The sequence below is a fragment of the Amphibalanus amphitrite genome, unplaced genomic scaffold, assembly GCF_019059575.1.
Source record: "Amphibalanus amphitrite isolate SeventyFive unplaced genomic scaffold, NRLGWU_Aamphi_draft 000260F_arrow, whole genome shotgun sequence".
NCBI classification, from domain to species: Eukaryota; Metazoa; Arthropoda; class Thecostraca; order Balanomorpha; family Balanidae; genus Amphibalanus; species Amphibalanus amphitrite.
The window spans coordinates 259,487-287,398 of NW_024881755.1; the positions used below are offsets into that span (position 1 = coordinate 259,487).

Here is a 27,912-nt window from a genome sequence, read left to right on the forward strand (position 1 = left end):
ACCATGGGCCTGTCAGGGGCCCCACCGGCCTCGCAGGGGGCACCACCGGCCTCGCAGGCATCACGGCATCACGCGGGGGCACCTTGGGCCTGTCGGGGGCATCACGGGCCTGTTGGGGGCACTTTAGGCTTGTCAGGGGCACCACAGTCCTGTCAGGTCCCAGGGGCATCAGCAGCCTAGCAGGGACACCCTAGGCCCGCCAGAGGTACAGCCCACCGCTAAAGTAATGTAGGGTTTTACCAAACTCAACGGTTGGCTTTGACTGGCGATTGTTTAATGCGAAGTGATTGAAAAGAAGATGTCAATAGCTAAAGTTGCAGCTGCAAGGGTGACGATACATATAAGCTACATTCAAAGTTTCATGTAGTCTGGCTAATCGTTCCTAAGCTTCAGAAGCAGAACATACCCATGACTGAAACCCCACATTACTTCTGCTGTGGACTGTACCACAGGCCTGCCAGGGTCCAGGGGCACCACAGGCCTAGCAAGGGCACCACGGGCCTGTCAGGGGCACCTCAGGCTCCCGTGCCCCCCCCCCTCCTCCCCCCCCCCCCAGATCCGCCAGTGATGCCACACCACGCGAAACACCGCCAACTACCAGCTGCCGCGCCATAAACACGTGCCAACAACAGTCTTTTTTTAAGGTCGACTCCGCTCGCGCAACTTTTGACTGACCCTCACTGCTACTATATTGCTTCCATATTATGCTGTGGAAAGCTTTACTTCACCAAGTGGCTAAAAACCTCCATCAAGGTATATTTTCTTAGCAATTTTTCTGGCGTTTTGGGGGGGGGGCCAAACAGGCCACTTTAGGCCTTTGGGGGGGGGGCCATGGCCCCCGTGGCCCCCCCCTGGATCCGCCAGTGTTTCCCAATTCGCCTCCAACGGTGTCACAGGCAAAGAATACGCTGAAATACTAGTGTGTACAGAAGCAACTGCGGGTCCCTGTACCTACCTCAAATGAGCGTTTTATCCTAATATTTCTTTGAAAGACATTCGCACAGTATCCTAGTGTAACGCCGGCATTCAACCCATTTGATATTCACTCCAGCTTTGATGAGATCGCGTAGATCAGAAATAGTCGCCGTTGCTGTGCGATACGCCTACCGTTTCCGGATATTTCCGGTTGATGTTGTTGCGCCGTGCGCGCCCAACACTGCCCGGATAGCATCGTGTCTCCTGTGTCACTCTCAGGCGTGTTCCCTGAAGACACACACAGCCTTGGTCTGTTGACCTTGACTCGTTGCCGGGCCGGACCTCAGTATAGAGAACACAGTGGGCCGGGCCGGCCAAGTGCTGTCGAACACGGTGAACCGGGCCGAGCCGGCCTCAGTTGCGTCAAACACAGTGGGCTGAGCCGGCCTCAGTGGCGTCGAACACAGTGGGTGGGACCGGGCCTGCCTCAGTCGCTCTGTATACACAGTCAACAGTCGAGCGGGGGGCCTCCCGGCGAGCGGTGGTGTGTTACGTGTGTTAGAGGTCCTCAAACGAACGGTGGACGGTGGACGGTGGACGGTGGACAGTGGACGGCGGACGGCGGACGGCGGACGGCGGACGGCGGACGGTGGACGGTGGACGGTGGACGGTGGTCGGCGGACGGTGGACGGAGGACGGTGGACGGTGGACGGAGGGCGGCGGACGGCGGACGGCGGCGGGAGAGGGCGCCCGGTGGACGACGGCAGGTGAATGTGAGAGAAACAAATAAATGCTGGGTGACGGGTGTAACAGGTCAAATAAGCATGCTTGCACGATAAGCACGAGAGAGAGAGAGAGAGAGAGAGAGAGAGAGAGAGAGAGAGAGAGAGAGAGAGAGAGAGAGAGAGAGAGAGAGAGAGAGAGAGAGAGAGAGAGAGAGAGAGACAGAGACAGAGACAGAGACAGAGACAGAGACAGAGACAGAGACAGAGACAGAGACAGAGACAGAGACAGAGACAGAGACAGAGACAGAGACAGAGACAGAGACAGAGACAGAGACAGAGACAGAGACAGAGACAGAGACAGAGACAGAGACAGAGACAGAGACAGAGACAGAGACAGAGACAGAGACAGAGACAGAGACAGAGACAGAGACAGAGACAGAGACAGAGACAGAGACAGAGACAGAGACAGAGACAGAGACAGAGACAGAGACAGAGACAGAGACAGAGACAGAGACAGAGACAGAGACAGAGACAGAGACAGAGACAGAGACAGAGACAGAGACAGAGACAGAGACAGAGACAGAGACAGAGACAGAGACAGAGACAGAGACAGAGACAGAGACAGAGACAGAGACAGAGACAGAGACAGAGACAGAGAGAGAGAGAGAGAGAGAGAGAGAGAGAGAGAGAGAGAGAGAGAGAGAGAGAGAGAGAGAGAGAGAGAGAGAGAGAGAGAGAGAGAGAGAGAGAAACAGAGATATTTCAGTCGGTGATGTAACCTCTAAGATTAACGTATAGAAATTTCCAAGCCAGCTTTTTGATTGACCTCTGAGATCCGAACATGGGTGCCTAATATTTGGGATTCTCATATCTGTTTGTTACTCTGGTACTACAAAACTAGTGATAGAGAACAATGATAATAATGACAAACTTTCTAGCATAATTCTTTGCAAATAATTTGAATCTGAAGGGCATTCAGGGTAGGGTAGCCTGGGGCAAGACGCCCCAGATAATTTATTTTGCTACATAAATTTTGTCCTACATTAGCTGGAAGGCCAAATTTGTGCTCAATGCGTTCTTTGGACATTTTACTTTAAATTGCACCCCTCAAATTCATTCACTTATGATCGGACTCCAAGCTAGGAAGTGATTTGTGAAGCAACTGCAAATGGGGCATTTTGCCCCAACCCCAGGGCAAAACGCCCCACTGCCTGGGGCAAGTAGCCTCATACTTTAGATTAAAGATTTAACATGGTAGTTGGCTAAATCTTGTGTGAGAGGTCCGTTAGACCTCTGGAGGCACGGCACTGAAGTTAGCACATTCCATCCTGTCAGGTGTTCAGCTATGACACTATTGTATGAGCAGGTTTTTCACCTGCCTCATAAGACCAAATAATAAATTATTGCAATGCAAATGTTTACAAAATACTTCCTTTGCCATCCAGTTGCTGAGAAAAATACACATAATGGCATAGAAACTTACTGTTCGCCAGCTACCGAACATTAGAAAGTGGGTAGCCCGAACAACACATGAGGTAAAACGCCCCATGGGGCTTTTTGCCCCGCGACCTACTGGGGCATTTTACCCCATCACGTAGTTCGGTCAGAGAACAACGCCTTGCACTCCAGCAAGACATAATTTAACACGGACCAACCCGGCATGATAAGCGTTAGACAATAGTTGTTCAAAATACATAAAAGTCGTGAGCCTGATGTGGACCATAAAAGAACGCCATGATGCATAATATGACAACAAAACATAAAAATCACTCAAAAAACACATTTTTGGCTATATCTCCCGAAAGAGTCATCACAATTTCTTTCCAGTCTGCTCATATAATGATCATATAGTACACGTTTTATAGAAGAGAGGATGTTTCCCCAGAACTCTGCCAGTTCCGAGAAACATCGGTGAGGCGTTTTACCTCGGCGGGGCGACTTGCCCCGGTCTACCCTATGTCTGTCCCCTCGAAGCGATAAGCTGTGTTTAATCTGATGTTTTCGCAAACGGGCAGGTGATGATGCCTTATTGGCCAGAAAGTAAATCAAAACGGAAACGGGCAATTGAAAGCTCTGAGCGTAACATCACAGTAGACAGAATCGAGGTTCATTTTTTGCCGCAATACCATCCTCGGGCCGGACGTCGGACAGACACGGAACGCATTCGGCTGAAGGCCCGGCGTTTGTCGGTGTTTAGAGCAAAAAGGATCCCAGGACCCAGCTTGCACCTAAAAATCCATGATTATGCCATATATAGACCGAGCTGCGTCCAGACTCCAATGGTGTCTTTCATATATAAGCCCCTTTAGTTTAGTCTTAAAGGAACTATCCCACCTTCTAAAATGTTGTTAAAACCAGTTAAATTGTCCCCGACTTTATAGATTGGATGACCAGGAACACGGTTCTGGCATTTATTTTTCATTAAACATCTTAGGCTTCCCATATTCCAAACACAAACCTTCAAATATGTGACGTCACAGCCCAAAATTACCTCCTTCCCCAGGCCACATTACTGTCATAAAGCTGATTCTTTTTACTCTGTAGGCACCACAACAAAGTTCAGACCAAGTTTTAAGCGATTTTTCAACGAACAAACCCATTTAAATCAGAATGACTAAACGAGGTGACGTCACACTAACGGTCGCTCCATGTTGAAGATAGGGCCTTGCGCAAGGCTCATTTTCAAATGAAGGGAACGAATTTCTTCAACACCAAGAGGCCGCGGGGGTTGCAACCTAGATAGATAGTGGTTTCTGAACCTCGCCGCAAACTTGGCTATCTCAACTCAAACCCCATGTTAAAGGTGGGATAGTCCCTTTAAGGCTGAAACAGACTCTTTCCGCGTTCAGGGAATCACATGCGAGAGCCTATTCAAATACATTATAATTCTTCCCGCATCAATCGCATCCGGGAGGTGCGTGCGATTGATGCGAGCGTGCTTCCATTTATTTGAATAGGCTCTCGCATGCGATTTCCTGACTGCGGAAAGAGTCTGTTTCAGCCTAGTCATTACGGAGCGAGTGAAGCGAGCGGAGTCTTTCCTTATGTACCGTTAATACCGTTCCTTTCCTTAGATTAACGGAAATTTCTGAGTATGAGCGGCCGGCCGTGCGGAGTGCGGACGCTTTTGCGAGACTTATATCTCAGCAACCACTTGACCGATTTACACGCGGTAATTTTTGTAGGGTAGCTTCATTCCTTCTACCAAGTATTGAACTATTCCCGATGCATGTGGGTGACCCTTTATGCACGTGCCACGTGCAAAACGAAGAGATGTCAGTTTTGTAATTGTTGCAATATCTCGGTAACTACTTGGCCGATTGCGGTGAAAGTTGGCATGTAGGTAGGCACCCACTAGGCACTGCATATCCATGTGCTAGAGTTGGGGTGCTGCTGCACGTGCGCACGTGCAGGGGTCGTTTCCAGATCTCGAGAACGGCTGGACCGATGGCGCTCAAATTTGTTACACGGTTAGGGACCAGTTACTAGTGTGTCGTGCACAAGTCAGTTGGGAGTTGGGACCCATTTTGCACGTGCGCACGTGCAGGGTGTCGCTTCCAGATCTCGGATTGTGCTCAAATTTGACACATCGCTAGAGACCGGTTAGTAAGGTACCGTGCACAAGTCAGTTGGAGGTACCCCCTCGAAATTTCGCACGTGCAAGGCCCACCCTTTCGCTCGCTCCGTTAGTCGCCCCAAAAGGCGTTATACTGGACACTCAAGGCCCTATATACCAGGTAGGTTCATTAGGGAATTTTTTACGTTCCCCCTACCGGCCCCGGATGACGTCACTGGGGTGCTCCCGCCGCGGCCGGCCTATGTATAGAGCATTGCTACGAACTTTCCGGTGGCATTTTTTCGTGTTATAACGCCCAAAAAGCTATCGCGAGCACTTTTCGCACTAGAAATTGAAAATATGTCGCATTTTTAAGTGAGTAATAGTGATATAAGGTCACGTCCAGGAAAAGCGGGCCGAAACCAGCGAGGCTTGTATGGGTCCCAGGGCGCAGGGTTATGGAGTTGGGACCGGACTTTGATCGGAGTCGAACTGGAGCCGGAATCGGAGTCGGAGTCGTTTTTGGAAGCCGGAGCCGGAGTCAGAGTCGAAGTCACCAAAAATTCATCGGTTCCGCAGACTGCGGAGCTGCAGGGCTGCCCGGAGTCTGAGTCGGAATCGGTCAGAATAGACAGTTCTGCCCGGAGTAGGAGTCGCAGGGCTGCGGAGTCGATGGATTTTCGGTGACTCCGACTCCGACTCCGGCTTTCAAAAACCAGCTGCGATTCCGACTCCGACTCCGGGCAGAATTGTCGGCTCCGACCGACTCCGACTCCGCAGAGCTAGCAGGGCTGCGGAGTCGACAGATTTTCGGTGACTCCGACTCCGACTCCGGCTCGGGTTTCTAAAATCGATTCCGACTCCGACTCCGGTCACAACTGTCGACTCCGACCGACTCCGACTCCGACTCAGACTCCGCAGCCCTGAGGAGTCGGAATTAGTTTTTGGAACTAGAAGTCAGGAGTCAGTAGTCACCGAAATTACATCGGCTCCGCTGCCCTGCTAGGGCGCTCAGGACGGATGCACTTAAGTTGCATTGCTGAGAAAAATCGAATAAGCATTTTCACTAAATATTATAAGTTTCGCTTACGGGTGGCCGTTACTCACAGCTGGTGGTACAATATCGAGACGCACAGCCGTTACCCAATGCCGAGTCGCACAGTGAGTCGCACAGCCGTTACACACAGCCGGAGGCACCATGCCGAGTCACACAGCACCAACAGATCTGGCCGTGCCACACCGAGTCGCACAGCCGTTATACACAGCCGGAGGCACCACGCCGAGTTGCACAGCACCAACAGATCTGGCCGTGCCACACCGAGTCGCACAGCCGTTATACACAGCCGGAGGCACCACGCCGAGTTGACAGCACCAACATATCTGGCCGTACCACACCGAGTCGCACAGCCGTTACACACAGCCGGAGGCACCAATTGCCGAGTCGCACCGCACCCACACAGAGCCGGCCGTACCACACCGAGTCGCACAGCCGGTACACACAGCCGGAGGCACAATGCCGAGTTGCACAGCACCAATAGAGCCGGCCGTACCACATCGAGTCGCAAAGCCGTTACACACAGCCGGAGGCACCATGCCGAGTCGCACAGCACCCACACAGAGCCGGCCGCACCACACCGAGTCACACAGCACCACGCCGACTCGTAGTCGCTACACGAGCCGGTTTACCAGCTCACCTAGAGCTCCTTGCATGATGGCCAACTTTTCTATCGGCTCTTTTCAGCTGCCGGACCTCGTCCAGTCAGGCTAAGGGACCGAAGGGGGAGGTGGAGACGGGTGCTCACCAACTTCCTGGACACGCGGGTGCCGAGCTGAGGCTGCTTGACGGCAATGAACAGCTTGAGACGCTATATGACTCGCGGCCCCTGATCTGCACTTGCCCCCATCAGCAGGCAGAAGTTCCGCTCGAACTCCTCCACAGCGGCCATCCAGGCTTGTGACAGAACAAACAGCTGGCCTCGGCTGATCGTCACAATTCAGCTGTTCGGCAGGGTGTTCACTGTTCAGTGTCTCCAGCGGCGCCCGAGAAGTCAGGAGACCGGCTACCGAGGGTGGCGTCGATGTGGTGACACTTGTATGCCACGAAGCCGGCAACAAATGCCAGCCACTCGCGCTGAGCTTCCAGGTTGGAACTCGTCAGCTCGGCGCCGGCCATGGCTGCCAGCGTCGACACCGGCAGCGGCACTGTGAAAGCAGTATTACGCTACATCACTTGAAAGACATTGACAATTAAATATTGTGCAACAAAAGAAAAAACGTTAACACTTAAATGAGCCTAGTCTACGCACTGAAAGTGACAGATTTCGCGGACAACGAAAAATGCATGCCCTTTGGCTTTGCATTAATCCATTTTCCCGTTACTATTAACCCTCGCCGGCACAGGCCATTTTGCGTCCTTCGACGGCACAAGGGGGGGGGGGTTGGTACGACCCCCCCTCGCGTTTGGCCCCTGATCGAGCTAGAGCTTCGCGGAAAAAACGAGCGTGTTGCCCGTCACGAGACGAAGCCGATGATACCCAATTTTAAGGTCCTAGGTCATCGGGTGACCTTCCAGGTCAGGTCAATGACCCGAAAACCGGGAAAATCGGGACCTGTTAGAAAGACGTAAATTGTGGCTGCTATGTGGTTTTCCGGGGTACTGATCACGAATATCGTGTTAGTTTTGATCAGAGATGATGTCTTTAAGCATTTAGACCAGGTCGGGTCAGGTCAGGTCAGGTCAACCGGTAGGGGTTGTGACGGGTATTCGTAATACGTGTCAACCGCCTCTGACAGCTTCGTAACATGTTACGAAGACACCAAAACTACTTCGTAAATGTTCAAATGGTTGCCAAATTCGAATTCAGCTAAAAAAAAAACTAGCCTAGAAACATGTAAAACTCGAAAAAGTGAACCGAGGTCACCCGAGGTCACCAAAGGTCAATGACCTGACCTGACCATCAGGTGACCTTGACACCCACCCTAATGTATGGGAGCGACATCAAATCACATGTTTGAACGTTTGAAACCACAAAAAGCTTGCAAACGCGCGGCTAATGTTAGCCGACATACGCCGCATCAACCCCCTGTGCCGGCGAGGGTTAAGCCTCGTTTGGCGACTGCCCCCCGAATTCGCTCGTGATTAGCATGGCACTTTTTCAGAAGAAAAAAAAACACTGCGTATAAAATTGTTCAAACATCAACCAAGACTGAAACAACTCAGTTTTTTTCTAAGCACTAGTTAGGACCAGCATATGTCATTATCAGAACATTTAGTGGATGTGACTTGAGACATCACCTTATTGGATTGAGTGGCGGCCTTATGCCGACAAAAAGTTACCATTACTCATGGCAAAAAGAATGTTTTGATGCATTTTACCAATGGGAATTAAAATGGTGTCGCTCAAGACGGGCCAGGATTTCTAACACTGATGGATATTTGTGAGCACTTTTAATGTGAGTGAAAACATAAACCATTAGACATACTTGTCAGAGGTCCCTACTGGCTGGTCTAGAGGTTGCTCGCAGGTTGCCCCCAGAATCTCCTTGACCTCCTTTGCATGGTCCTCCTCAGGGTCCAGGGACCTACTCGCCCTCGCATCAGCTTTCCTGTAAACAGAAAACTCTCAGCACAAACAAATTTGGCTAACATCATGCTGACAGTACAAGCAACTAATAAATAAATTTGAATAAGATTAAGCAGTAAGCACCTACCCATGAAATAACTTTAGTGACCAATTTGAAAATAAACAATAATAGGGGAAGGTGGGGTAAGACGGACCAGCTAAGGTTTGAGGCCGCATATCTTGCTACACTGCTCTCGTAATTCATATTATTTATAGTCTTCGGAATGCTCAATCCTTCCTCTGTTGATATGTGTAAAGACTAAATTTCAAATTAAAGACATCTAGGTGGTGGATGCTCTTAAAGAGGGACATGTCAAAAACTCAGACAAGAAAAAACGTGGGGTAAGACGGACCACCCAGCAGTGCCTGCTATCCGTTCATGTGTGTTACACTTCTGCTCTGTACTCTTGTAAGAAAAAGTAACCAGAATGGTAAAATAACAAAATGAGCCTTTATTCTTTACTCATGTGTGATGGAAATGCAGCTAAAAGCTGGGAACATGTGTGTTGATTGTCGTTTGGTATGAATGCATGCTAACTGAGCACTTGCATGCATGGCTCACATGCAACAAAAACTCCTTCCTGAAAAATTAGCTTACTTAAACTTGTGTCAATGTTTTGGAAAAGAACTTTCCATATGCAGGGTACAATGGACCACCACAGGGTAAGATGGACCACAGTGGTCCGTCTTGCCCCAAATCTAAATTCTGTCATTATCATGACGTATATGTCAAATAGCCCAACATTGCAAAACCTTGCCTTTCCTAAAGTGTGACTATAACTAAGTTTATAACTTTGTTCTTCACAGTAAAGTGCAAAATAGAAACTAATCATGCAAGAAAGGCGCCGTAATTGAATCACCCGTAGACCTCTTATATTAGATTGGTTTGACGAAAAACAACATTTTTCTCAATAACTCAAAAGCTATGCATCCTAGCAGCATGAGCTCAAGGTGGCCATTGTTACGAAGGAAAACAAACATAGTGAGTGCATAAAGCAGTAGATACCAGCAGCGGTTCAGCCGGGAGGGCTGGTGGTCCGTCTTGCCCCGCTGGGCCGTCTTACCCCACCTTCCCCTACCATGCAAAAACATTTGTTTTCATTTTTACAGCTCTGATAACATTGCAACGTGACTGAGATGAACCCAGCCCACAGTATGTGACCATACTATATACAATTGAAATTTTAATGATAAAAAGTACCTAAAGAGCTCATTTATATTTCAATTTGCCATTGTAGCACTAGTTTGTTTACATTGCGTGCTTTCTCTAAACATTTTATTTGTTGAGCGTATCATGTTCGGTCAAGGTACTTATGCGCACTGCGAGCACTGAAAAATTATTACCTACCAGCTTAACCCTAGAACGCCTAGGGGGGGGGGGTTGTATCAACCCCCCCCCCCCCTGAGGTTTTTTCGAAGTGCACGCTAAACGGCTTGTCGTAGCGGGCTGAAATTTTCAACAATCTCTGGGGCAACCTTTGCGCATCTTTTGCCGAAAAAAATTGATCGGGTCATGTCAGGTCACGGAGTTATGACGTCATAAGAGGTACAGCCTCCGGCCGGATTTTCACAAACTGAGTGCCAACGCCCGAGGTTTCCTGCCGGTGGTACGGACATCGGTTGATGGATCGTGATGAAACTTCCCATGCATGTTGGGGCAAGTATTGGCTATCATATGGTATAAGAAATTTGACCGGGTCAGGTCAGGTCACGGAGCTATGACGTCACAAGAGGAACAGCGTCCGGTACTATTTTTGAAGAGCGCCCGAACCACTATTTTGCTAATTCTTGTCACCTCAATGGGAATATGCAGCAATATTAGCTTCTATAGGGAGCAAATGGACCTCCCAAATCCAAAAATACAATCAGATTTCAAAAATTTAAATTTTGATTTTTCGAATTTCTGCCGCCGACTGTGACCTTGCCGACTTCCGGCGCTCCCAACGCGCCATTTTTAGAGCTAGGGAAACGAAATACATACCAAACGATAGAGAATTGATCAAGGAACACGATAGTGAAGGTTTCAAGTCGATATCTCCCACCGTTTTGCCGCAATCGCCGCCGAAAGTTGAAAAAAAGTCTATTTTTCCGAAAATTTGACTTTTGACCGGTCAAAAGTAGGTCAAATGTTGACCTAGGACCAAAAAATATACCACCAATCGCGAGATCTCGTTGAGAGCAATCCGTTGGTTTTTTCCGCTAAGCTCTACGACCTTCCGTTTCGAAACGCCAGGGGGGGTCGTAACAACCCCCCCCCCTGGTCGTTCGTGTTATGAGAAATGGCCTGGTCGTGCGAGGGTTAATTGCAAAAATGGAAACTTTAAAAAACGCCAGATTATGTTAAGATCCGTTGCAAAATGAATACCTTGGTTGAGGTTCCTCAGGATGTTCCCACCTTGAAATACTTGGTTGTTCTTCATGATATATGAGACGAAACGTAATACAAAGTGTGGTTGCCACTTATGTTAAGCTTTTGCGACCTTCAAACACATGAAAATGTGTTTATATTATTAAACAAACATATTAAAACTTTGCATAGCAACCAAAGTAATAACACGCAACGGTCGGAAAACACTGCGCCGGTGCGCCAGAATTGACTACATTACTCGAATCTCAGCGACCAATCAGCTTTCGAGCATCCCAGTGACGTCACATTGGCAGCATTTGGTAGCAATTTCCTTGTACGTGTGTCCCTATGGCGATGAACCCCCCCTGTGGACACTGGTCTTGGTCTTATACGGTTTCATGCTTAGGAGAGATGCGGCAGTGGTAAACGTTCTTAGAGCTATAGAACGGAAAAAGGTTGTAAAAAATAACACTTAATTCAGTTTCAGCACGAGATTAGTTAGCTACATAAGCATTAGCAAGCTTTATTTACGTTTCAGATTCCGTAATCCATAAAGCGACTATAATGCATCACCAATGATTCACGTAATATAGTAAAAACAGTCCCTACCTACGTAGGCATACAGCTCGCAGACGTACGCAGAACAAAGACGCATTCAATTATAACACTGATAACAAGTTAGGTACTGATGTTGACAGGTGCACACTGGACATCAATGCTTTGGCAAATGCAGCGGCTGAGTTTTTGTCTTTGTAACTGGATCTTTAGGTGCAGTGTGTTCCACGATCGTTGCCTTTGTGACCGGATCTTTAGATGCAGTTTGTTCCTCGAACTGCCGGCTCGGTATCAGATGGGCGCTGCGTCTGAACGGGAAATCACCTCTGTAGTTCTATAACTCCAGGTTTGAGCGGGACATCACCCCTCTGTAGTTCTTTAACTCCAGGTTTGAGCGGGACATCACCTCTGTAGTTCTATAACTCCAGGTTTGAGCGGGACATCACCCCTCTGTAGTTCTTTAACTCCAGGTTTGAGCGGGACATCACCTCTGTAGTTCCATAACTCCAGGTTTGAGCGGGACATCACCTCTGTAGTTCTATAACTCCAGGTTTGAGCGGGACATCACCCCTCTGTAGTTCTTTAACTCCAGGTTTGAGCGGGACATCACCTCTGTAGTTCTATAACTCCAGGTTTGAGCGGGACATCACCTCTGTAGTTCTATAACTCCAGGTTTAAGCGGGACGTCACCTCTGCCATTGTGTAGCTACAGATCTGAGTGGAACGTCGGCTCTGCGATGATATAACTCCAGACTTGAGCGGGATGTCGCCTCTGTACTTCTATAGCTCATGTCTGAGCAGAACGTCTTCTCTGTAATTCTACAGATCCAGCTCTCGGCCATCACCGTGCGTCACTAGATCGCAATATGCCTAAATACACACTTGACTCATTGAATCGAGCGGCTAGCCGTAGGCGACGAGTTTGGCCTCAAACTGCAAACATGCACACTGCCACGTATTTTTACTTTTGCTTTGTCACTACTTCTGTAGGTCACGTTATTAGCCTGAGACTGAATATGATGACATGACGCAGAAAGGCCTTTCAATGAGCTTTCGGTTGATTTATCGCGCCAGCTTCTAACACGTGCATAGTTCACGAACTACGGCATCGTTAACCAGCGCGGGGCTGGGGGGAGGGGGTAAATTTTACCCCCCTCGCGAATTTTTGCAATATCTCAAACACGGCGGCGCAACTTTCAGTACCTTTTCTTACATCAATTTGACACGTTCCCTGAAAATTTGAGCGAAATCCGTCGGGAAGTTTTTGAGAAATTGACGTTTTACTGACGTCATGTTTGCCATTTTCGCCTCAGAAACAGCAAAATTTCAAACGCCGCTAACATCTTCATTTTTAAAGGAATCAAGACGTAACAAAAAAGGTTATACGTAATTCTACTTTGTCGATCAAATGGCTATCTCGTTTTTTTTTTTGAAAATTTTGAATTTTGGCTCAATTTTTTTTTCTCCAAAAACTGACTTTTTTGGGAAAATAATTATAAAATCCAAAATGTTTGGTGTACAAAAAAAACGGAATATATGTCAGAGAAGTGGTCTATGTGCACCTACATACCAATTTTTAGAAGAATCGGTTCAAAATGTGGGAGTTATTAAACATTTTATGACGTCACGTCACAAAAAAATGACAAATGATTTTTATGGAAGTTCTAGACCTCATACGGAAATAAAAATAGCACCATTCGATTCGGCGTGAAAAACTGCATCAGATAGACACATTTTTAGGCCTTAAGAGCCAACTTTAAAATTTGACCTCACTTGACCTGACCTTGACCTGACCTCGACCTGAAATTCATCCAGAGGTGGTCCATATCACTTATTGAGTGTGCCTATTGAATTCTGTGAGTAAAATGACCCATAAAACATGTGTTGCACATGCCCTTTTCTATATTTTGTTTTTGGTGACCTGACCTGACCTGACCTTGACCTTGACCTCTGAATGATATTGTATGCAACGAATATTGTCTTGGTAGCCTAAGAACACGTTTTGGGCAATCAGTCTCAGTCCATGACTCCATTCTTCGGCAACTACGGTGCAAGGCCGATACTGTAGGAACTTGCAATTTGTATCCTTGACCTGACCTTGACCTTGACCTCAAATTTTAAATTAAGTACATGTTTTAGTTGTTCGTGATGAGATCTTTCGATTGGCGTTTGAATTTTCCAAATCTGACCATTAGTTCGGGAGATAACAGGGGGGGGGGGTAAAATTTACCCCCCCCCCCCAGCCCCGCGTGTTCGGCTGGAGACCCCAGCCCCGCGCGGGTTAAAGGGACTATCCCACCTTCAAAAAAGTACCATTTAGGATTCGGAAATGTTACTCATGATATTGTGACGAATTCTGCAAGTTGTTACGCGTTTTCATTGTATACTTTTTGAGATATTGCGACTTTTATATTTCATCGTGACGTCATTTAGATCGGATCTGTGACGTAATGAAGGATTTACTTCATGTCAATGTGGGGGAAATTTGGCAGCAAATATAGGTATTTGCTCTCAAATATGACGCGGCTCATACAATAACAAGTGTCTCTGATTAGCTTATTCGTAAATCAAGTGAAACTTCACATGCGTGACAGGCGTTCAAAATGCAAATGACGTCATCAAATGGCCGTTAATAGTTAAGAGATAGGGCCTTAGCTAAGACCCACTTTTCAAATGAAGGGAACGAATTTCTTTAACACCACGAAACTGAGGATATTGCGACCAGGATATATAGTGGTTTCTGAACCTGGCCGCCAACTTGGCTATCTCAACTCAGAACTAATGCAAAGGTGGGACAGTCCCTTTAAGTCAGCCGAGGATGACAGACTTGCTATGGCGCCCGCGAGGGTCAACCCTCAGTAGGTACTACGTAACTACACAGCCAACACATACGAGTACATGTGATAGGAGGGAAAGAATGGTTTTGTTCTTTATTTACCAGCAGCGTTTCATATTTCTGTTCCGCAGCCCAGCGAGATCTGCACCATGGTTCTCGGAAGTCGAAATGTCGGTTTTCTTTTACGGGCTGTGCTCTGGCTGCACGTGACTCCGTTCGTGATCGGGGTGCGACTCCCTCCGATTGGTCACATTAACACCGACGGTGAGTGGTGGAGCGGGAGCGAAATGTGAAACTATGCCTGATATAAGTGTAGTAACTTGGAAAACGCTTTACATATTCATGCCGGTGAATTAAGTTGAGACGGTATGTTTAGCTAAATTTAGTTCAGGTAAAATCGTGGCGGTATTATTTCATTATATCTTGCATGTACTTAGAGATATATAAGTAGTCCCAGGTTAATGAATCTGTTTAATATTGCTTCTCGCAAATGAGCAACACACTGCAATTAGTTTTTTCACTCAAACTTTTATTACACTCAATTACACTCAAAACGATGCACAACTCATCATAGCAAGCGCACGTTGGATGACGGTACGCAACAGCACTTGTTGTTGGCACGTTGTTGGCACAGTCATAGGCAACCAGAAAACGAACTGTATCATAAGGCATAACTGCACCATAACAAGCTGTACCAAACTGTGCCAGGCCACGGTGGGCACCGTGAGCGACCCGCGTCGGTGTGGAGCGCGGATGGCAGACCCAAAGTCTTGAGTGTCGCCCTAGTCCGCGGACCTGCTCACCGAAAGTGACCAACTCACTGCAGTGAGTTGGTCAAGTGACCAACTCACTGCAGTGAGTTGGTCACTGTCACCAACTCAACGCAGCCACTGGCGGATCCAGGGGGGGGGCCACGGGGGCCATGCCCCCCCCCCCAAGGCCTAAAGTGGCCTGTTTGGCCCCCCCCCCCAAAACGTCAGAAATTTTTTTTAAGAAAATATACCTTGATGGAGGTTTTTAGCCACTTGGTGAAGTAAAGTTTCCACAGCATAATATGGAAGCAATATGGTAGCAGTGAGGGTCAGTCAAAAGTTGCGCGAGCGGAGTCGACCTTCAAAAAAAGACTGTTGTTGGCACGTGTTTATGGCGCGGCAGCAGGTAGTTGGCGGTGTTTCGCGTGGTTTGGCATCACTGGCGGATCCGGGGGGGGGGTAGCACGGGAGCCTGAGGTGCCCCTGACAGGCCCGTGGTGCCCTTGCTAGGCCTGTGGTGCCCCTGGACCCTGGCAGGCCTGTGGTGCCTCTGGCGGGCCTTGGGTGCCCCTGCTAGGCTGCTGATGCCCCTGGGACCTGACAGGACTGTGGTGCCCCTGACAAGCCTTAAGTGCCCCCAACAGGCCCGTGATGCCCCCGACAGGCCCAAGGTGCCCCTGCGACCTGCGTGATGCCGTGATGCCTGCGAGGCCGGTGGTGCCCCTGCGAGGCCGGTGGTGCCACTGCGAGGCCGGTGGGGCCCCTGAGAAGCCCATGGTGCCCCTGCGAGGCCGGTGGTGCCCCTGCTAGACCGGTGGTACCCCTGGCAGGCCTGTGGTGCCCCTGCTAGGCCGCTGGTGCCCCTGGGCCCTGACAGGACTGTGATGCCCCTGACAGGCCCAAGGTGCCCCTGTAGGGCCGGTGGTGCCCCTGTAAGGCCTGTGGTATCCCTACTAGGTCTCTGGTTCCCCTTTGACAGGCCCATGGTGCCCCTGCGAGGCCGGCGGTGCCCCTGGCAGGTCTCTGGTGTCCCTGACAGACCTGGGGTGCCCCTGACAAGCCTGTGGGGCCCCTCACAGGCCCGTGGTGCCCTTGCTACTTGCTAGGCCTGTGGTGCCCCTGGCGGGCTGGTGGTGCCCCTGCTAGGCCGGTGGTGCCCCTGACACGTCTGTGGTGCTCCCGGGCACCAAGGGGGGTCATGACCCATGTGGCCCCCTTGGATCTGCCACTGATACATAATATATTGATTTGTAAAGGCGTTATGGCTTATGCAATATGCAATTGCAGGCACTTGGTATGCCTCACTTATCCCTTATTGGGGGCTCTGGCGGGCTCCTGAGGCCCCACGTCTATCTCCGGGAGCCCTTGACAGGCTCCTTTGGGTCCTTTCAGTCCACTATAGCATAAGAGGTCTCCATGCGAGTCCTATACATCTGAGGGCGTACCCTGACGTCTGAGGTACCCAACTGCAGCTCCAATGGTCTCTTACACTGGCGGATCCAGGGAGGGGGCATTTAGGGCCATGCCACCTTCCCAGAGGTCTAAAGTGGCCCGTTTGCCCCCTCCCCCAGACGATAATGAAATATAGTTCAATCAGTGCGTGGCCTAGGAGCCGAGTTAGACAGGGGGTGTTTTACCACCTCCCGGCCCGCAAAGGGACCCAAGCACTGACTCGAAGCGGGTTAACTGGTCGACAAAAGCAATGGTAAGTGCTTACAAAGTAATATAAAGGCATGGGTCGCGTGGGCTACCATTTATATATTTTTCTTTCTAGTTAAAAAAAAATCATAGTGTCGGGGCTGTGACGAAAAATAAGTGGCCTAAATCCGATGAGAAAACAGGATTTGGGGGTACCCTAGGTTTGGCTCCAGCATGAGTTGCCCCCCCCCCCCAAAAACGCAAGCCTGGATCCGCCAGTGAACGCAGCCACTCAGTCCCTCACGCAGTGCAATAAGAGCGTATTGAGCCTGATGGAGGGTGGTCGCCGTCCGTTCCTGTCTCCTGGATCCCCTGCCTCGTTTTCAGAAGCGCTGGCGTCTGACGTGGGTTCCGTGCTGGCTGACTGGTCCGCCGGCGGTGGCGGAGCGGAGCCGGACTTCTCCTACCCCCAGCTGCGGCCATCCACCAGCGACCAGCAGCAGGAGTCCGCGGTGCGCGAGCTCGTCTACCGGCTCATCCCCGACCGGGCCGTCGAGTTCAGCTTCAGCGTCAGCGCCAAACTGCTGGACAGCGCCGGCCGAGACCTGTTCACGGTGAGGGGTGGTCGTGACTTGTTCACGGTGAGGGCTGTCGTGACCTGTACAAGTGTTCACGGTGAGGCCGAGGTCGCGACCTGTTCACGGTAAGAGCGGGACTGTTTGGTAGGTGAGAACACGTCCTCGACCCGGCACTTACAGCCATATTTGCGCTCAGCTGCCATTGCACGGGATATAGCAGGGTAGCTTACTTAGCTCCTCTCGTTATTTGATGCATTGTGTACATGACTTCTACGTTTTTTTTTTGTACAAAGCTAGATCGGAAGTATATGTAATCGTATCGCTACCACAGCGACTTTGAATGGGTAATGCCTATGGTTCCCTGGCCAGGCTGGATGGAAAGACGTACCTACTTTTCTGCGCCCCAATACCGACTTGACACCGCCGCTTCCACGGTACATTCGGCGGCGCCTCAGTACAGACACACGCAGACTGGAGTGTCGGGTATCCCGCACGGCGTGGCAACAACCGATAGTGGCTCGCTGGTGCGCGATAGCGGAACGTCTCAAGAAGGAACAGAGCTGTGGACATTGTCGGGCGGCCCACGTGACTATCTTATGAGGGTTTTGTTGTGATACGCACTCTTCAGCATAAGTTCGGCGTGTACTCTGTCCCAGACAGATACTGTCGGCTGGAACTGACCACGAAATTAAATATTTTGCGTATGCGTATACGCTGCACACCATTTCCCTACCCAGTGTATGACTAATACGCTGTGTGAATTTGACCTGACCTGACCTCTTCCTGTTTCCTCGTGTAGGTGAGGGCCTCTAGTGGTCACGTGCACATCGAGGCGTCGACGGGCGTGGCCGCCTCCTGGGGCCTGCACCACTACCTCAAGTACGGGTGCGCGGCGCACGTGTCCTGGGACTCTGATCAGCTGGAGCTGCCCAGGCCGCTGCCGGATTTCAGCGCCACCGTCCGCGCCAACGACAGGTGGGCGCCCGCCTCCTGATCGGACCGTCCGTCATCTGATCTTAACCCGGCAGTTGCTGGGGTATTTCGCCACCCACCGTTTGCTGGGGAGGGGCGTTAAACGCCCCCAGCCGATAACTCGAGAACCAATAGGCGCAGCGAAACGCACGAGGCGGCAAACGAAAGAACGCGACGAGACGCTTCAGATGAGTACTTTAAAGTTGAATTTTGAGGTCACAGGTCAGGTCAAGGTCAGGTCAAACACCTGAAATCGGGCTTTCAGTAGCATGGACTTCAGGACTTCGCAATGGGCGCCTCTCGTCATAAACTCTGTCAAAACGGTGCATAATCCATCATATAGGGCCTACAAGAGTGTCAGCTCCATGCAGGGGTCAGTCAAGCATAGGTCAGGGTCAAGGTCAGGTCAACCGGGCAGGCACATATCCCCGAAAATAAAAACTGATATTCGCAGCCTGTGACACATGTTTTATGGGTAATTTGGGGCGTAGAACACGATGGTGACATTCATTTTATCATATGTGTACGTGTTTGGCTAAAAAAGTTCAATTTAAGAAATTCATGTAACATGGTCGTGAAGTAGTCACGAGAAATTGCCAGGATTCAGTTCAAGATTTTGGAAAATGCGGAACGATAATCAATAATCGAAGATAGCCATTTGATTCTTCATGGTATTGGCAGTCTAATGGCGTTTACGGCATGTTTATATGTCTATTCTGCGATTTTATATGAATTTTTGAACATATGCCGTTTTTGGTCGAAAACTCAGAAATCATGACGTCACTAAAACCTTGATATCTCAAAAAGTTTCCGACCGATTTTTTTGAAACTTTGTCACAATAAACTTCAATCAATTCCCTACAGGTATCGAAAATTTGGCGCGCCTGCGGCGCGCCGTTTTTATGCTACGGCCTGGCGAAAAAAGTGGGGGCGTTTAACGCCCCCCCCCCCCCAGCAACTCGCGGGTTAATATCCGTCAAATGATCAAATGATAATCTGATCTGCCGTCTGTGATCTGATTGGATCGTCTGTCATCTCATCTTACATACTGCTATCTGATCTTGCCTATACGATTTGATCTTACCGTCTGTCAGTTGATATGATCGTCTGTCATCTGATCTTTCTCTTCATCTGATCTTACCATCTACCGTCTCATCTCATTCTCGGTCATCTGAGCTGACTGCTTGACATCTGGTCTTGCTGTCTGCTGTCTGATCTTACCGTCTGCGATTTGATTTTACCGCCTAATATTTGACCTCACATACCTTACCTTACCTGGCATGGATTACCTATGGACCGTCAGAAAAGGAAAGCAGGTATTACTTCGGGACTTCCGTTCAGACACAGACAGGGAACCTGGATTGGCCGCTCGCACAAGCTTGGGGTCCACGCTCTCGGCTCATTCTCTCGAATCGACTCTACTCAATGTATTTTGATCATGGTGTAATATGCGTAACAACATATAATCGTTACGAGTTAATGCTCGCAATGTTTATGCGTGATGGTTTACGGCAGGCCAAATTGAAATGCTATCTGGAGACAAGTATGTAATCATTATATTCGTAACGTGAAAACCACGAAACACTTCACAGGGGGCTACAAGCGCTATCATATATTTCTCAAACCCCGCGAGTGGGTTTGACGCTGTGCGTTTTTCATTTTGCCACTGAGCCGGTCTGGGAGGTCTGGTGATCCGGTGAAGTACCGGGTGAAGACCCGGTATGTCGCTCACAAGATTACTTTACGTCGCTCACTCCGACCCAGGCTTTTTACTTCAGACTGCGACGGCCTGCAGTCAATGTACTCGAATTTCAGGCCAGATGAGGCCGATCAGCGGGGAAGGACAATCACCGCGTCTCACATGTCTGTGTGTGTTACAGCTGCATTGATGTGGCCTGACTCAGCGATTTGTAACGCAGTCCTGCTCAGCGATTTGTAACGACAGCTCGGGTATATGTGTTCTATCGTCGCCATAGCTACCTCTATACGGTATCGTGATTCCGGTGTTGCGAGGGCGTTGATAATCCCTGCGTCGAGCACATACGCCTACCTGAGCTCGACACAGAACACAGGCATAAGAGCGTCTGTGACAAAGCAAATGATTAGCTTCCTCTAATGCAGCTGTGGCAAGGTTCATCTGCCGGAAAGGGTGCCTTGTTCAGTGCTGACGTGGTGCGTGTATGGTGCGTAGTTACATCTCAGCTAACGACGTCCGCGCAGGTGACGTGAACGATTGCGGGTGCGGAGCTGACACGGACAGTTAAGAAACAGTTAACCCGCGCCCCGTAGGGCTACCGGCGGACCCTACCACCCGTAGGGGGGGGGGCCGTTTCGGCCCCCCCCTAAGATCTCGGAAAGTTACCGGCCGATTTTCAAAATTCAAACGGCGTTCGATAGCCCCACCCAGGAACTACCTTGTGACCAAATTTCATTGACCTAGGTCAAACCGATGACGTCACAGGTCAGGTCAAAGGTCAGATTTTCACCGTTCACAGGCAATTCAAGAAATGTGCTGTGAAAGCGAGTAAATTGGTAATTTATTGAAAACCATCGATGGTACATTGTTCGTCAAACACATACTTTGCTATCTGAGGTCACTGATACCAGGTCAGGTCACAGCGAGGTCAGGTCACCGGGGGGTCACAATATGAATGTGTCGTGTGATACATGTTTTATGGTCGATTTTACATGACAAATGCGATTATGTGGGTTAGGCAGCCTTTGGGGCCAGCCTAGGTCACGTTTTTGTGAAGGTCAGGTCAAGGTCAGGTCAAATTAGGTCAAATTTCAAAGTTGATATTTATGCATAAAATGGGTATCGATTCGATGCAGCTCGTCACGGGGAGTCTAATGGTGGTCTTTGTTTTGCTCTACGAGTTCTAGAATTGCCAAAAATTGAGTTTTAAAATTTGACGTCATCATTTTTTAACAGTTTTTTCGCTATAACTTGGCTAAAAAACGAGGTATCGATCTGAAATTTGGTATGTAGATAGAAGACGGTAGGCACTATCACATATATTCCGGTTTTTTTCGAAACTCAAAAAACTTTCTGGGTTTTTTGGCGAATATATCCAAAAAAAAATGTTTTTTTTATTTTTGGAGGTCAAAACTCAAACATTTCAAACATTCGAGATAGCAGTTTTGTAGCCCTGTCAATTCTACACCTTTTATGTCCTGATCATTTTTCTGTATCTTCAAAGCTGTAGTCCTGACAGGTCTTCCCGCGAAGGTCTTTTTTCGGTCGAAAATGACAGAACATGACGTCACTCTGACGTCATTTGTGGCCAACCTATCATAGCCTCTGGAAACATTTTTGGTCACAATGTGTAAAATTGATGCCCAGAGGGGTCCTGAAAGTGTGGTGGCGATATCTCCAGCCGTTTAGGAGATATCGACCGAAAAGGACAAGCGGCCCCCCCCCCCCTACGGGGCGCGGGTTAAGAAAAGTCATAATAAACGAAACGTCGGGTAATTTTTGTTGCAATATCTTGTATATTTTTGAAAACAGTACCGTGTCTAGGGATGGGTGTGAACTAACTTCAGCTGTGCTAAATGTCAGTACTCATCACAAGGAGGAATGGTTTATAAATAACTGTGAAAGAAAAAAGTGACTGATGATTGTCAAGTCGAAGTCGTAAAGATCATATGACATATGCTATAGGTATATGCATATATTTTTGCTTCTTCAATTAGAATAATATTTAAAAACGCAATGACACATCACTGCAGCCCATGACGATTCCACGTCCCTTTTATGTGCTAATGCTCAATGTCAGCGTGTCTAGCAGCTCTCCGTTTAACCAGCGCTGTTTTCTGTTGGGGCCCAGGTTCCGGTACTACCAGAACGTGTGCACCGTCAGCTACAGTTCGGTGTGGTGGGGCTGGGGCCGCTGGCAGCGCGAGCTAGACTGGATGGCGCTCAACGGCGTCAACCTGGCGCTGGCCTTCACCGGCCAGGAGGTCATCTGGAGGCGGGTGTTCACGCAGATCGGCCTCGAGGCCGCCGAGGTGGACCAGTTCTTCACCGGGCCCGCCTTCCTCGCATGGTGAGAGCGCCCTGACGCTGGGAGAGGTCTGCAGGGGACTTCGGATGATTTTTTTTTGCCATTCTGGGATGAGATCTGGTTGCAAAAAAGCGCCGCCACGGGAAAAGTTATTACTCTAACTGGAATTAGCTACGAAGCTGTACATTAGATTTGCATTGTTACAAGAACATTTCATTCTTTCCAACGCACGTCGCACAAACATGCACCCAAAGGCCCATTTCGCATGTCCTCGCTTTGCCAATGGAACGCCTGTTGCCGGTTTATGTAACCGCACACTGTAATTGGTACGCAACTGAAATCGGAGACCCGTGTGGTGTCGGGTTTCTCAGCCTCCCGGATGGTGGACTCAGAACGGTGGCAATTGCTAGCCTTCGAAACAGAGCTCGTCTTGGGACACTTCTGGATAATGTGACCTGTGACGCCTGCGGGTTTGATCTGCATCTCACCTGGTGTGACCTGGCTCTGACCTGGGCTGACCTGAGTCTGATTTGGGACACCTGTGGGTCTGACCTGACCTGAGCTGACCTGGCTCTGACCCGTCTCTGACCTGGCTGTGACCTGCGCCACCCCTCCAGGAACCGGATGGGCAACCTGCAGCGCTGGGCGGGCCCTCTCTCGGACGCGTGGCACGCGGGCCAGCTGACCCTGGCGCACCAGATCATCGCTCGGATGCGCCAGCTGGGCATCACGCCTGTGCTGCCGGCTTTCGCGGGCCACGTCCCGCAGAACTTCACCAGGTGAGGGTCACGTCCCGCAAAACCTCACCAGGTGAGGGCGGCCGGCGTCAGTGCCTCCACCATCTGCTTCTCAACCTTGTATATGAAATAGGGAACCCCGAGAGAGAGAGAGAGAGAGAGAGAGAGAGAGAGAGAGAGAGAGAGAGAGAGAGAGAGAGAGAGAGAGAGAGAGAGGGAGGGAGAGAGAGAGAGAGAGAGAGAGAGAGAGAGAGAGAGAGAGAGAGAGAGAGAGAGAGAGAGAGAGAGAGAGAGAGAGAGACAAGGGTAAAGAAAGGCTGCAGAGTTTGATAATTTGACACATGCAAAATGGACTTTCGGGCATCCTAAATAACAAGTAATGTAGGAAACATGCACATAGATTGACATTAACATTACTGCAACATAGCTAGACTACGAATAATCGTGTTGAGGTAGGACTGCGCCACAAGAGGTTCATACGCGTAACCAGTAGGCATGAAATATTTGTTGTCGAACAATCTACATCCGACGCTTATCGTGTTATTTGTACTTCCGGTTACCAAACTTTGAAATCAAATGATCGCCCCAGAGTGTATCAATAGCAGGAAAATGTCGCTCGGGAAATAGAAAAAAAAAACGATCGCTGTGTGATCTATTTGGGGGGGGGAGGGGGCAGAAGCTATACTCAACGCTTACCTTAATGCATGACTTTCGAAACGGTGCTTATAATTTTGCATTATAATGCATATAATTTTGTTTTCTTAGATGGAAGTGACTGGAAGTGTATCGGAAGTACGATTTTATACTAAAATCTTTCGTAAATATTTTGTTCTTCCAAACTTCTTCCCGATGATTACGAGACACAAACGGCGGATTGATGTTATTTTCAGGGTGTTCCCGGACAGTAATATCACCCAGCTGGAACCGTGGAACGATTTCAACGAAACCTACTCTTCCACTCTGTTTCTGAATCCTGTGGACCCCATGTATGAACAGATAGGAAATCTCTTTGTAGCCGAGGTGAGATTCAGTCTCCGCTTCTCATAACATCTAGTGCACGCACATCAGCATTTGTTACCAATGTGTTTATGAAAAACGTATATGCTTTGAGTGAGATGTGAAGTTGTTGCTGCCGCTCCCCCAGCTTGTCTTCGTTTCTCGTTTCTGACGACTGATCTACGTATATGTTGTCCCTGGTGACGGGTCTTCGTTGTCCTGGTGAAGTTGTCTATGCCACATCTGGTAACACATCTGGGCTTTTTCATCCCTGTCGACTGGTCTATGTTGTCCCTGGTGGTATTTCCGTTGTCTAGTTGCACTCTTGCCGTCTTTACACTGCTTAGTGCTTGTGCCGCCAGTAACGGTAAGTGGCAATGTTGCAGGGTGTTTCCCAAGGCTCCCGTTTCGCGCCTCCGCTGTTGGGGGCACATGAACTCCAGCTATTCGTGCACATCCTTCCTGCAGCCGAACTCCCCTTTATACCAGAAGATCGGCCAGCTCGCCATTCAGGAGGTAACTCAATTAAATGACCACATTATGAGTGGCGTGTAATCATAACGTATACGTAAGGTGACCACGGAGCACAGGACACAGTGGCTTTTCACACTAAAAGCGGTTAACGTAACGCAAAACAATAATAACTGATGCGACGAGAGCGACTGATATTGTTTCATGCAAAGAAAATGTTGAATGATTTTTCGTACGTAGTGCTGCCCTTCGCCTGTTCAAATAATATTAGTCTTTATTTTAGTCTTTAGTCATATTGAATGAAATTCTAGTCTTGTTTGCTTTCCGGTGCAGAATAGAAGTGGAAAATCAGTTTCAAAAGGTTATATTATAATGCATGTATAGTTACTAGTTATTCATCACTAGGAACCAAACACAAGTGGCGTGTAGAATAGCAGTACGTCATCTCACAAAGCTTTGGTGTGTGTATTGTCGTTTTATCTCTACCATCTCGAAGTGTGTGAAGAAGCGATACAGCACACAGGCACGTGACCGCTGTTCTGTGTGATGTTCCGCAGCTGGAGCGGGAGTTTAACGGCACCGAACACGTCTACAACTGCGACTCGTTTAACGAGATGACGCCGCCCTCGTCTGACCCGGACTACCTGGCTGCGGCCGGCAACGCCACGCTGGCGGCCATGACCGGCGCCGACCCGCAGGCAGTCTGGTGAGACCCGCAATCTGGTGAGACCCGCAGGCAGTCTGGTGAGGCCAACGGGCAGTCTGGTGAGACCCGCAGGCAGTCTGGTGGGACCCGCAGGCAGTCTGGTGAGACCCGCAGGCAGTCTGGTGAGACCCGCAGGTGGTCTGGGGAGACCCACAGTCTGGGGAGAACCGCAGGCAGTCTGGTGAGACCCGCAGGCAGACTGGTGAGACCCACCACAGGCGGTCTGGTGAGACCCGCAGGCAGACTGGTGAGACCAGCAATCTGGTGAGACCCGCAGGCAGTCTGGTGGGACCCGCAGGCAGACTGGTGAGACCCGCAGTCTGGTGAGACCTGCAGGCAGTCTGGTGAGACCCACAGGCAGTCTGGTGATATCCACAGGCAGTCTAGTGAGACCCACAGGCAGACTGGTGAGATCCGCAGTCTGGTGAGATGCGCAGTCTGGTGAGACCCACAGGCAGTCTGGTGAGATCCACGGGCAGACTGGTGAGACCCGCAGTCTAGTGAGAACCGCAGGCAGTCTGGTGAGATCCACAGTCTGGTTGGACCGCGGTCTGGTGGGACCCGCAGTTTGGTGGGACACACAGTCTAGTGAGATCTGCAGACTGATGAGACCCGCAGGCAGTCTAATGAAACCCGAAGACAGTGTGGTGAGACACGTAGGCAGTTTGGTGGGACCCACAGTCTGGTGGGACACACAGTCTAGTGAGACCTGCAGTCTGGTGAGACCCGCAATCTGGAGAGACTCTCAGCCTGATGTGATTATTAGTCTAGTCAGACCGGCAGTCTGGTGAGACCCGCACACAGTCTGGTGAGACCTGCAGTCTGTTGAGATCCGCAGTTTGTGTAGATCCGCAGACTGATGAGAAACGGTTATGGTGAGATTATTACTAGACAATTAGGTACTGCTCTAATTTTCAAAATTCAAACAGCGTTTGACCTAGTCCATGAAAAAAACTACCGAATGAAATATAACTGTGTTAGCTTCCAGATGATTGGTGAGGTCATTGGTCAGGTCAAGAACAAGATCATCGACATTTGAACTGTTCAAATTTCGGACTCTGGCGGCCGCTAAGGAAGCAAATTGAGTTCTTCTTCGGCCTACCCATGAGCGTCAACATCGGGAGAGCTGGGGCAGATGGCTCCCCGCTTATGAAAAACGGGGCTGCTACCAGTCCAAAACTTTCCTACTTTCCGGCGCCCTAGGCTACGAGATTTTACTCGTCAGCAGATAATTACTGCAAGTTTGGCCCAGATAGGTTTTTAGAACGTATCGCAGAAAAATAAGTAGAGTCCCCTCTCGCTATTCATACGCGACTGCTGGGGGGGGGGGGGGCAGATTCTGCCCCCGGCCCCCTGTCTAACTTCCGAACCGATGGTCGTAGAAAGACGGGGAAAGCGGCAATCGAAAGCTCTCAACAAGGCGGATCTTACGAGCCCAAATTTGTTTGCTTTAGTAGGTCAAAGGTCAGGTCAAGGTCAGGTCAAGGTCAGGTCAAGTGTACAAGATGCAAGTTTCTACATTATCAGCCTTGCACCGTGGTTGCCAAAGAATGGACTGAGACTGATTGCCCAAAACGTGTTCTTAGGCTACCAAGACAATATTCGTTGCATACAATGTCATTCAAAGGTCAAGGTCAAGGTCAGGTCAGGTCAGGTCAGGTCACCAAAAACAAACTATAGAAAAGGGCATGTGCGACACATGTTTTATGGGTCATTTTACTCATAGAATTCAATAGACACAATCAATAAGTGATATGGACCACATCTGGATGAATTTCAGGTCGAGGTCAGGTCAAGGTCAGGTTAACCCGCGACCTGGTGGGGGGGGCTATTTTTTGCCCCCCCCCCCCCCTCCAGACTTTTCGATATATCTCCAGAACCGCCGCGCCGATCGTCACCAAACTTTCAGTACCCTCCCGGACACCAATTTTACACATTGTGACCAAAATTTTTTTCCAAAGGCTATGATAGGTTGGCCGGAAATGACGTCAGAGTGACGTCATGTTCTGCCGTTTTCGGCCCAAAAAAGGGTTTCGCGGGAAGAGCTGTCAGGCCAAGAGCTTTGCAAATAGAGAAAAATGATTAAGACATAAAAGCTGTAGAATTGATAGGGCTACAAAACTGCTATCTCGGATTTTTGAAATTAATGAATTTTGAACCCCAAAAATCAAAAACTAGATTTTTTGAATATAATAGCCAAAAAATCCAAAAAAAAATGAATTTCGCAAAAACCGGAATATATGTGATAGGCCATACCGCCTTCTATCTACATACCAAATTTGAGATTGATACCTCTTTTTTTGGCGAAGTTATAGCGAAAAAAACTGTTCAAAATTGATGACGTCAAATTTTCAAACTCAATTTTTAGCAATTCTAGACCTCGTAGCGCAAAACAAAGACCACCATTAGACTCCCCGTGACGAGCTGCATCGAATCGATACCCATTTTATGCAAAACTATCAACTTTAAAATTTGACCTTTTTTGCCTGACCTTGACCTGA

The 27,912-nt window shown here is 49.1% G+C and overlaps 1 protein-coding gene across 1 annotated transcript in view; it reads left to right on the forward strand.

The window, feature by feature from the left end:
• The first annotated feature begins 1,350 nt into the window (after window positions 1-1,350).
• LOC122386716 (alpha-N-acetylglucosaminidase-like) overlaps window positions 1,351-27,912 on the forward strand; it is a 61,606-nt gene continuing 35,044 nt past the window's right edge. Inside the window, exons 1-8 of the mRNA XM_043376196.1 lie at window positions 1,351-1,688; window positions 14,689-14,821; window positions 17,335-17,561; window positions 18,325-18,500; window positions 22,325-22,543; window positions 23,119-23,280; window positions 24,129-24,258; window positions 25,263-25,411. Coding sequence (XP_043232131.1) covers window positions 14,707-14,821; window positions 17,335-17,561; window positions 18,325-18,500; window positions 22,325-22,543; window positions 23,119-23,280; window positions 24,129-24,258; window positions 25,263-25,411 — 1,178 coding nt within the window. The 5' untranslated portion in view covers window positions 1,351-1,688; window positions 14,689-14,706. The remainder of the gene's footprint in view (window positions 1,689-14,688; window positions 14,822-17,334; window positions 17,562-18,324; window positions 18,501-22,324; window positions 22,544-23,118; window positions 23,281-24,128; window positions 24,259-25,262; window positions 25,412-27,912) is intronic.